We start from the raw sequence: 12,263 nt of genomic DNA, 5'->3' as shown, positions 1-12,263 counted from the left end.
TCTTTATTGGTAAGTCATGTCTCTTGGATTGGACAAATGCAGTAATTTATGTTTTTCATGATGACTTTTAATTGCAAGAAGAAATCCAGAGATACAATTCTAACATCTTAACCATCTATACCATTTGGTTTTTAAAAACTTCGTGAAAGCCTTTCTGAGCATTTTGGAGGAAGTTCAGGAATCAAATGTAATAAATACATACAAACCTTCTTCCCGAAAACTCACATTAATCTACACACACTAGCTAAAAAAGTAACTAGATGTATTTGCAGTGCTCTGAACACAGAAGCAGTGACATTAACATTTTTGATTGTGTTCAATGCAAGCCATGTCTCAAAACTATGAACTGACTTACCTTGCAGGACAAGGGTCCTGGTTGCATTCCTGAAGTTTGGGCTTTGGCTTGATGTTTTCAGGGTAGTAGTGGCAATACTGATCAGCCACCACTCGACTGCTTCTCAGATCGTAGCACTCAGCAGAAGTCAGCTGATAACCTAAAAATTACCCAGATTTTTTTTTAAAAAAGGGAAAGACAGATACGTGACTCTGTACTGATCCTCACATGCTCACCTATATACAAAGGAAGGGAGGATCACAAGCAGATCGTATTTGAATGTTTGCACTCACAGAGGTGTGTCCTTAGGATGCTATACTTTGTGATGAAGTTACTTCAGGTATACTAACTACTGATCTATACAGGCAACAAGATGAACTGTACCACTTCAAACATGTGATATACACGGAAGTGTTACTGTTCCTTCTACAACCCCAGGATTTTACTACTTCATCCTTCTACATGGTCTATGTCTGAGAACTGGAGTTTCAGATAACGTAATTTTGCTTTAGATATCTGTTGCAATATTGGTTAGAGATCCTTCTTAGCTAAGGGGCTAACAATACAATCCTAAGCAGAGTTACTCCAGTCTAAGCCCAATGATTTCAATATACTTACTTCAATTGATTACAATGTATTTATTTTGATTGATTTCAATGGGCTTAGAGTAACTCTGCTTAGGACTGAACTGTATGTTATATTGAAATCCATGTAACTGAGCTCGAATACCACTTTTTGAATGAAAAGTATCTTTAGGAAAGAGTTAAATAGGAGAAGTAGAAAAGGATACTATGGTCTTTATCCATCACCGTTTCTCTGTTGGAAGCCATCCCTCTAAATAGCTTTCTTCTCCAAGAAGTTTCCAAAAGTGAGCTTTTGAATAAGTGCAGACTTCTAGCTTATATAACTGTGGCATCTTTATGTTTGGTACACATACAAGCATAAGTTGTTGCTTATATCTAAACATTAACAATAGTAACAATACCATTTGGACCATTTCTAATGTTACTTTCGAAAAAAATTGGTGTCCTCTCAGCAATTGTATCTATATCTGCCAGTCTGTGAAAACATAATATCAAAAAGCTACAGATATTCATGCATCTCTACAATAACTTCTCTCCTGTATTAGGAACATGACTTTTTGTTTTAAAAAATCTTCTCTCCAAAACACATGCTTGCCTTAGAGCTCTAACATTACAGTATCTTACATCTTTGGGCTGCAGCGATTTCTCATGACCATGCCTACATCTTCCAAATGAAAATGAAAAAGCAGCTCTTAGAAACACAGAAAGTCCTGTTTCAGTTTGCTGGATATTATTTCTACTCTGGAGATTTAATTTAGAGCCACAAATTAATATAAATGCTCAGTCAACAAAAATTGGCTGACACTATCTGTGGCAAATATTTTTAAGATAAAAAAGATTTGCACAGAACATTTTTATTTGTTTCACTTTGCTTTCAATGGCTAGAGAGGACAAAATAGATTCATTTGCCTCTATATTTTTACTTAGCTGCATAATGATGCTGATTATGATACTTCATTACTCTCTTTTGTACTCAATTTCATTTTGTATACTAGATTTCATTTTGTATACTAATCAGGAGGTTAGTACAGAAATCTAAAACTGTGAAAAGGAAAAGTGTTGGGTCCACCAGCTACATGAATGCTTTTTCTAGAGCTGATTAATTTTTTTTCTTTGGATCACTGCTTTGCATTTGGCAATAAAAACTTCCCTCTGTGCATTCCACTCCGCCACTGCCCATGTTCCCACTAATTTCCCATATGGGAGTATCATCTGTTTTGATCTTTCATTTCTCAGGTGTCGATTCTTGTCTCCAGAGAGAGTGCTACTATCCTTGATCAAAGGGATTGTTTAATTCCTTCTGAGGCTTTAAGTATACACCACCATGGCAATCATCTTAATAAAATTATTTAAGTTTTTCAAAATGATGGGATAAAGAAAAGGTAAAGATACTGGCTTCTGATACACTAAGATCCAGTACTCAACATCAGGCACCTCTGTAAAACTGGAATGACTGGATATAAGTCTGAAGCATGGTGGAGAAGTTCTATCAGGTTTTTCATGCATCACTCTTATTTATATCGAGTGCATCAGACAACACAAAGAAGATGCAGATCTTTTGAAACATGAACAGAGACGGGGTATTAATTATCCCTAAAAAAGGCAGAAGTTTTTAAAATTATAATCTGGCACACAGAATCAACTTGAGCTGCCTGAGGAGAAATCAGATGTGAAAACTGAGAGAAAAACCCTGACCCATATCAAAGTACAAGAGCAAGTCATTAATCAGTGAATGACCACACTGGAACTCTCTCTTTATGTGAGCAAGCAATGAACCCCCTTTTGGAGTTGTTCTTTACAGAAATATACTCTCCTTCTCAACAGAGCAGACTGCAGTAGGAAATACATGGGTGTTGTCTCTAAGTATCATTCCTAATGGTACTGTACCAGTGTCTCCATAGCACTGCAAGTTGTCCTTAACAATGACACATGGAAATCTCTGACTCTCAAAAGCTCACACCCTGGAAAATTAGTTGGTCTTTAAGGTGCTACTGGACCCAAATCTTGCTCTTCTACAAACCAACACAGCTACCCACGTGAAACTATCCCAATCAGGTAACTTAATAAGAGCAAAATTTGTTTCCATTGTTAAAGGCCAAACTTATACATATTAGTGCCATCTAGATGCATAACACAAAACATTATAATGATGATTACTGCATTACCTCCACCACATGAAGCAGAACAAGGAAAGAAATCAGTTTCTCTCCACCGGTGAATAATAGGTTGATAGAAAATAAATTGAACTGTACTATCTGCAGCACCAGCATAATGAACCTGAAAAGGGAGAAAGGTTATTGGTCAAGCTGTTGTTGTTGTTGTTATATTTATATCCTGCCCTCCCCGCAAGCGGGCTCAGGGCGGGTTACATCCTGTTAGGATGTACAGTGCAGGAATCAACTAGAAACACCTTGTTGAATAGCTCAGGAAATGACAAATATGCCATTGACGGCAATCAGAGTTAGCAGCACATTTTATGTCCTTGTGTGGAACTGTAAGCTTGGAGCTGCAAACATTTATATGTACCTATTAAACAAAGGTGAGTAAACCAGGCATTGGATGCCTCCTTAGTGGAATTATGAAGGCTCTGTGGTGAGATGTTCACCCTACCCCTTCAAAATGGCTAAGAACACCTTGCACCTATTAACCAGCCACGTAGGTGGCACTGGCACATTTCAGTAAATTTCACCCAGTACCTCTAGATGTTGTTAAAGTGGTCTTAATGGAGCAGTTTTTCCTTAGTGGAGTAGAAGACTTCCTTTCCATTCAGCAGGGTTTTCCAATTTTTTTGGAAAGCAGATTTAGAATCCCTATTGAACGAAAAGGAATGCCTGCTGAAAATGAGGATGTCTATTCATTTCAGAGTGTCCAGATGGCCTCTCTCTGGGTAGTCCTCGGTTGCTGTTTTGCTGGCACTAAGGACGAGAGATTGCTGCTTTCTCTTTTAGCTTTTTTCCCTGTTGCTCTTTCAATGACTATTGCAGATACTGGATTACAGAATACTCATGATAAAGCTAGTGAAGAACCTCTCCCCACCTCCTTGACCCCATCATTCTTGTCATTTTAAAAGGAACGTTTTGCAAGACCAGCATTTCTGCACACTGATGCTCTTAAAAAGATGGAAGTAGTAGATTCCTTCAAGCCTATCATCTCTCCCAAGTCACTACCTTGCTATTCCTTAACATTTTATGTATTGGTTTATGTTATTTATAGTCCACCTTTCTCACTGAGACTCACAGTGGATTACATAATGTAAATCAGTGCAATCAAGAGGATGAAGAGACATCTAATAAACAATGTAATAGGGTAGGACTGCAGAAATCTGAAACAAGAAATAAGCATTAAACATGGCACATTAAACAATGCAATAACTTGTATTAAATAAGTAGAAATATAATACATATGAGCAGTATAGTCCACAGTCCTTTTTCCTCTGTGGAAGTGTCTTCCTGAATCATTTTGATACTTAAAAGCCTTTTCTTGCAGGATGTGCAATCCTTACCTCCATATAAAGGAACATTCAGAGACAGGCTGAGATAATTTTATTCCTGAGGCAGAAAATCTAAATTGTACTACCACAGTGGTACAAATGTCTACCTTGCCCTCTTCCAAGGAGTTTGGGAGGTGTTTAAAATATCCCCCTACCTTAAACTGCACAAAGAATTAAACCGATGTTGTTGTTTTTCCTGGAGAGGGATTTCAATCAGAAGTCTATTTCCAGCTGGACTGCTGTGCTGTGATTTTCCGGGGGTGGAGGGTGGGGTTGAGGTGGATCAGAAACAAACTCCCAAGTGATCCACTGATCAGCTGGTGCTTGGCTTCTGATTCCAACCCACATCCTGTTACAGAAAAGCGAACGAACTTCCTCAAGAAGGCTATTCCCCAACTCCAGAGCCATCACTGAAAATGATTTGGAAATCTTTCAGTCGTGTCCTTTCCTTTATACAGCTTATGTCTTCACAAAGTAAAGACCCACACAAGGAATAAGGATGGGGAAGGATGGAGGGGCTTGAGAAAGAAAACAAAAACAAATCGCACAAAATACAATAAATTTGGACTTATTTAATTATGATTTTTCCTCCTTGAAGATTAACAGGAACATAACTAATCACAGAATACTTAAGCTGCAAATAAAGGGGGAGGAAGAAGGAGTTAAGACAGAAAACCTTTAGGACATGTTGAAAGATATAAGACTTCTTGCCCCAGAGGGTATGTTGGTCTTTTCTAATCAAGGTAAACAGTGATATAAGATCCAAGCAGAAAAAAAAAATGCAGCTGTAGCAATACAGGTTCCCTGGACAATGAAAGAGGCCTCTTGCATGGATTAATATAATTTTGTTTTGGATGTCATAAACAGGATGTCTAATTCCTTGTAGTGTGGTGGAACATTAATCACACAGGAGTCTGAGTTGCTCACAAAAAGCCCAGTAAACTCTGGGGACAAGTATGGTATCATGCTGGAAGCTATTAGAAATCTCTGATTTTCATACACAGTAATAAAATTTCTCAAAGAATTCACCGTTTCTAACTAAAAAGAAAAGAAACAAAAGAAATAGACCAACAACGAAGCCTGAACCTTAAAGGTCTCTCCTGTGTGGGGTCCTAGGCAGAGCATGATAAATGTGGAGAGAGATTATACAGGGCCATGCAGAACCGTTTGGGAAGGTTTCACATCAAAAGTCAGGAAGACATAACAACCCAGCTCCCCAAAGATTCTTGTTGTGTTGTCTGCTTGATTATCTGTCTTCTCTGACACAGAGAAAAGGCAGATGTGGATCTTTCTCCCAAAGTAGGTGGGAAGTTATTCACACAGCCAGATCACACACACACCCCATTCAGATGGGAATACACTACAATTAACCACAGATGGGAAAAGCAACATTACTAGGTGAATGTGGTAAAAGAATCAAACAAGTGTTTATTGTTTCAGATGAGCTCTGAGTGCCCTGGGAGAACAGCGTATCCTGATCACATGTTGAAGCAACTTTGTTGGAATTTTATTTGATGATGTTAAAGCTAGGTTCCTCTGCCTGCAGGCATTACCAGCTGAGGACTAAATGGGTTTTGACCTAGAATTACCACCTGTTGGACTTGCAGAAGGCGAAATGCTTCATTGTATGTACTTCTATGCTCACATCTATGGTGAAAATTAAACCCTCTCTCTGCATTGCTCCTGCCCGGCCTCCCTACTAGTATGGATGGAGCCTGGCCATAACTCCTTGTACTGGCAGGCTGAATGATGTGGTGTGCAAGTTAGTAGGCTCCCTAAGCCCTTTCAGGCTCAGGAATGCTCCTCCCCTGCAGCAATGGAAAGTTACTCCATGAAAAGGAGTCATAGCCCATAGACGCCCATGTTGTAGCAAAAGCTGCGCCCCCCCGCCCGGCTCGGCCCTGCCCAAACAGCCCAGACGACCATCAAATGCCAACTACAGCCACAACCAATCTGCTTGCTCCTCCTCAATGGCTGGCGCCCCCTGTCTGGAGCCTAATTATAGCCCCCTCCACCCTACAAAAACATCGGCTGAAGCATCCATCAACCCAGGTAACCCTGCTGGAGAGCCCTCAACTGCAAGGACTTAGAGCACGAGGCAGAAGAGAGCACATATAGTGGCAGGTAAAGAGAACACAGTGGCCACTTTGGGAGATTTGGCGAATGCTTTGTACTCACACAAGGGATGAGAGCTAAGTCAAGAACGTCTGACTAACAACTCCTGTTCAAGTTCCCTTACAGGTCATTTAACTGTGTCAGGGTTGCTATTCCCAGGTCAGGAATTACCCTGCCCCCAGTCAGGGCTTCCTACTGCTGGCTGGCGGGGCGAGGGGAGGGGAATAGTGGGAATTGGGAGGGGGGAGCAATCAGAGTCCCGATGTGCTGATGCCATTCCTTATGTGCCCAGAACTGATTTCAGTGCATTGCCAGATGAAGCTGGGGTTTAACCAGAGAGTTTTGCCCAAATAACAGAGAATCCCTGGCTTTACTTGGCGACATACTGATGTCACTTCTGGGCATATGGTGAGTGATGTGATGTGATGTGATGTGATGATGTTGCCAGTGATCCCTCTATGACCTGGTAAGTCTCCCCTCCATCCCCACCAGTTGCTGGGGGGAGCTGGCAATGATGAACCATGCACAAGTTCTATTCCTTAAAATGATACCAGTATAACAGCTTGATCCCAAGAGACAGTTATCTACAAGACTAGTCCATGAAGTCCCAGCATCCCTGAACGGACTAGCGCTTAGACCTGATTTCAGGCTACATTCTGTCACCTAATCTAGTCTTCCTCTCTGCCAGGGCAACAATAATCTGCTGAGTTAGAGCTGGTAATGGGTTTTCTTGTGATGTCTTCTCATCTTACTGTCTTCTCTGTTCCAGAGGATACGCAGAAGTTACTGCAAATCTGCGCCAGTCATATATCTTCATATGGTATGTAGACTTGAAGAGTTATCTTACAAAGCAAGGCACTGCCTGTGGCTCTTCCCAGAGAATCAGAAACAGAGCCAGAAGATTTCAGTTGCAGCAGAGCAAGTAATTGCTTGCATTGCTGCAGTTAAAGCCAATTAGAGTCAGGCTGTCATTTTACCTGGACTGTAGCCACAGAAATCCAGCATTTCAAACTGTGTGTGTAACTTCACTGCCTGAAGCCAGGTAGGCAGGGAGAAAATTGGTCAAAATAAATCATGGGTGGGATCCCAAACAGTGCGTGGCTGCTTTCACTCATGCAAGGGGCCTGTCCCAATCTTTGTTCTGAATGCAACACCAGCAGCTCCACAAAAGCCCATCCTGAAAGTTGAGGGATCCTCCAAAACAGATCTGCCAGACGGTGTAAGGGGCTGTAGCTGGGGTGGGAACTCAATAATCCTGCATCATATGCAAGAAAAAAGGGCTTTCTGACTTGGGATGGGTTGGCACCTCGCCAGCAGGCCTCAGGAGTAAATCCTTGCACTGCTTTTGGGAGCAGGCAGGCCAGGGGGTGAGTAGGCTGGGAGTTAGTTGGCTTCCTAAAGTAATGGCTCCCAAAAGCAGTGGACAGTTATGCCAGGAAAGAAGACTGTGTAACCCACAGGTGCCCATGCAAAGGGACAAGTCAAACACCCCCTCACACCTGCATGGCTCAGAAGAACACAGGATGCCAACTATATCTACAACCAATCCCCTCACACCGTGGCTGTGGCCAAGCCCCCTCCTCAGCACCCAATCTCGCCCACCCCACTCTACATAAACCTCTTCCAGGACACCCCTGAACTTAGAAAATAGGGGGCATGGCATAGTGCTCTATCTCAGAGCTCCCTGCTGTGCGAACTTAAGGGCGTGAGGCACTTTGGTGGTGGGAGAAGCACAGAGTGGACACTTTGCAAAATTAGGCAAGCACTTAGCATGCACTTGCACCCCTGGGGGAGACCAAAGTCCAGAATATTTGACTAATGTCTCTCATTGCATCATGATCAGGTACCCTGTCTCCGGAGGCTTGGCTCAAAGGGGCGAACGTGCACTGACAGGTAAGCAGAAGGAAGGGACCCACTCACCACGGCTTGCTTATCCAGATCCATCCACTTCATTCCCTTCACATGAGGTCAGGTGCCACCCTCACAACAGTGACCTCCCCAAACAAGCCCAGTGGCATGTTGGGTAGGAGAATGGCCTGAGCCTGACCCTCTAGGCACCACAGCCCATGTCTAACAATGGAGCAGGCTCCCAGGGAAGTGAACTCGGCAGAGCGGCTTCGGGGGGAGGGAGGGCAGGGGATACTTGCAGTTTTGGAGAGGGCTGTTAGCAGAATCCCTTGACTGGACTTCCCTTCCACACCTTAGGCAGAGGACAGGGCACAAGTATAGGTTGAGGTGGCTGTGAGCTTGCCCCTCTGTACCCCCTTTATAAGGTGGACCAAGCAACCCTGGGACTCACTCCCTTGCAGGATCAGAGTCTAACGCAACAGCAGCAGCAGCAGCAAACCCATCTTTGCCCCCACACAGCACTCTCACACTGGAGGGTAAGTGTCATTTCAATGGTAGCAGCACCTGCCCTGGTGGGTCTCCTAGTACCTCTCCTCTTCCCGGCATGGGCCTATAGATCCTCCCAGGGTACTGCAGACTTAGTTGTGGCTGATGTCAAGGCTAATTCCTTTGACAATGAAGCCAGCTCGTATCTTTTTCCCTTCATGCAAGTGGTAATCCAACTGGAGACCTGGGTGCATGGCCATTACAGTTTCATTACAGTTTCTGTTCAGACTGTATTTCCAGCCTGGCTCCTGGAGCCTCCTTCCTTAGGCAGCAGTTTGATCTGGGAGTCTGCCTTTCTTGTGAGCATGCGCTAGGAATGGCTCAGCCTGTCTCCACAAGCTGGAGGGTCATGGAACTAGCCACAACCAGAGGTGTAGGGACTACCTACTCCCCAATGAAATGACTCTATATACAACTATCCGAATATGGAATTAATAAATATTTCAAATAGCTTAAGGTATACGTGCAAAGTGACTAAGTGCATATATAAATAGCTATAATAAATGCTTCTAAAATCCATAGAAAATCTAGTAACATTCCATCAGTCACAATAATTCACAAATACATTTAGACAGCAAGAATCCCAGATCATCTGTCAAAGTAATATTGTAATTAAGTCCAATAATGTGATAAGCCTTGTTCTCCTTTTTCCTTTCAGGTGCACTCACATAGCCATCCACAAGACAAAGATAAGTGGCAAAAAACTGGTCTCCAGAGTATAAATCTATAACAACATTCATGTCTCTTCTTTTCCAGATCAGACCAAAATCTCAGAGGGCCTGGGAAGATATCCACATGCCCCCAACCCAACAGGGGCCAGCTATTTAAACCGCTTGTTTCAAAAACTACTTTCTCAAGGGCATCAAACTAGGTCCAGTGTCTTTCTACATCACACTCCAAGCACAATTTTTCAAACTTCAAATGGCAACACATCAAAAGAAACAGCCCAAGAAAAGAAGGAGTCCCAGTTCTGGGAACTTGTTTCCTGCTGTTTAGGCAGATATCACCCTTTACAAGAAGTTCAGCTATCTGCAAAAAAACTGGCATGCCCACTACAGCCAGGTTTTCAGCGCCCCCCCCCCCACATTCTGAGGAATGAGGCAGTGGGGCAGACACACCTTCCAGATCTGCCTACCTCATCACAATGGCCTCCCGTTGCGGTGTCTGAAACAAGAGGCCTCATCTCCTCTTTCTTCTCTGATAAGTTCCCTGGCAAAGAAAGCTATAAACAAACACAAACAATCAAGACCTGCCTCTGAAGCCCCATTCTCTGTGCCCTCGTCTTCAGCAGGGCCAGATCAACGGGGGGGGGGGCAGGGGCGGTAGTCTGCTGGCAGCCCCGGGAGCGCGCGGGTGGCAGGACAGGCAAAAGGCAGTGCAGGTGGCTGGGAGGCCGCGCCATTCACCTGCCCCGCAGGACAGGGGGCGCATGACAAGCCAGTCTTCGGTTGCCCTGGGTGCCAGCAACCGTAGATCCAGCCCTGGTCTTCAGAGATAAGGCAGGTGGTAACTAGAGACAGGGCACTGTCTGTGGTGGCATCATGACTTTGGAATGCCCTCCCCCTTGAGCTCACTCAGCACCTCCTTTACTTTCTTTTAGGCACTAGGCTAAAACACATCTTTTTACCCAGATTTTTAATTAGGGGTTTTATCATCAGTTTTTTAATGGGCTTCTCCTGTTTTATGGATAGTTTTTATGCTGCTTAAGTCCAAAGGCTTGCTTTTAATGGCTTGTTTTTAATATCGTGACATGGTTTTAATTGTAAGTCACCTCAAGCAGGACTCTAAAGAGGCAGCATAGGAATATTCAAAATAAATAAATAAAAAAATGAAGTGAACTACAGCAAAAATTGTATCTTTTCAGTCCTACCCACATTTTTCTACAAAACCAATTCGAGATTGCGCCTAATTCCCCTGATCATTTTGGTTAATTCCATTATGTTCTGGTCAGCAAAATCTCAGCTGATGGGGATGCAATGTTTGTACACCCAGGTTTATATGAAGTTTGCATATTTAACTTCCCTAAATGTAAACATCTATAGTCAACCAGATAAAGATTCCAAAAGCATTTCGGGAGAAAAAGTGTTCTCTCTTCAAGTAAACCATTTTTACTTATTTCTCTTTGGGAAAGTAAATCAAGACACCTGAGTAGGAATACAATTTATCCATGACTAGAGATGGGCACGAACCAAAATTAAGCACAAACCAGGCCGGTTCGCGGTTCGCGAACCAGCAGTTTGTCAAATTTCATTTCTGACGAACCGCCACGAACTTTAGGCTGGTTCATTTGTTTCATTTTTTGGATCGTCACTGCAGACAGCCTGGTGCCAATCAATCAGTTTTTCTAGGCAACAGGGGATGGACTTCCTGCAGACCTTCTGCTGATCCGGAAGTGAACTTCTGCTGGCCCGGAAGTGACCTTCTGCTGACTTGGAAGTGATGATTTTCTGACCTGGATGTAATGTTTTCACAAACCAAACAAACCAGTTCACGAACCAGGGGCAGGTCTGTGAAAGTTCATGGTTCGTGAAATTTGACGAACCACAAAATGCATGATGGTTGTTGTGGGTTTTCCGGGCTGTATTGCCGTGGTCTTGGCATTGTAGTTCCTGACGTTTCGCCAGCAGCTGTGGCTGGCATCTTCAGAGGTGTAGCACCAAAAGACTTTTAGTGCTACACCTCTGAAGATGCCAGCCACAGCTGCTGGCAAAACGTCAGGAACTACAATGCCAAGACCACGGCAATACAGCCCGGAAAACCCACAACAACCATTGTTCTCCGGCCGTGAAAGCCTTCGACAATACACAAAATGCCTGGTTCGGGTTTTTTCCGGTTTGTGCCCATCTCTATCCATGACCTCTGGCAGTAGACCACAACAGATCCTTACATTTCTTTCTATACTTACAGAGCTCCTAGAGCTAAACAAAAGGCTTGTGAGGACCACAGCATGAGCCCTTGTATCCTTTTTCTGACCTGAAATGGCCCCATAGAGTTGCCGTTTATTTTACTGGTGCAAAAACTAGGAAAGACGAAAGCACTAAAATTGGCTTTCACAACATTCATTTTCTAGAGAAGCAGTTTCCAAGTAGAGAATAGGCAGGAGAGGAGTAGTTTCTCTTTTGGATTATTGAGTAACAGTAGATGGCAGTTGGCCCTCTGGATAGCAATATATTTTGTTACAGAGGAATTGCAATGGAAAGACAAGTTTCCCTTACTGCCTGCAGCAAATCAAATGCTCTGCTAGGACATCTTATGAGAGCAGTAACTACACATAAGAATCTCAATCTATCACCCTCATAGATCATTTTATATAATCCAAGTCACAGTGTACTTAAAGGTGAGGGCT

General features: G+C 43.1%; 1 protein-coding gene across 1 annotated transcript in view; it reads right to left on the bottom strand.

The window, feature by feature from the left end:
• Positions 1-12,263, bottom strand: part of ADAMTSL1 (ADAMTS like 1) — a 361,881-nt gene that overhangs the window by 179,603 nt on the left and 170,015 nt on the right. Inside the window, exons 8-9 of the mRNA XM_054986918.1 lie at positions 3,084-3,195; positions 356-494 (exon numbers count right to left, since the gene is read on the bottom strand). Coding sequence (XP_054842893.1) covers positions 356-494; positions 3,084-3,195 — 251 coding nt within the window. The remainder of the gene's footprint in view (positions 1-355; positions 495-3,083; positions 3,196-12,263) is intronic.

This window comes from Eublepharis macularius, chromosome 8, assembly GCF_028583425.1.
Source record: "Eublepharis macularius isolate TG4126 chromosome 8, MPM_Emac_v1.0, whole genome shotgun sequence".
In the NCBI taxonomy this organism is placed as follows: Eukaryota; Metazoa; Chordata; class Lepidosauria; order Squamata; family Eublepharidae; genus Eublepharis; species Eublepharis macularius.
This window is presented reverse-complemented; position numbering and strand designations above follow the sequence as displayed.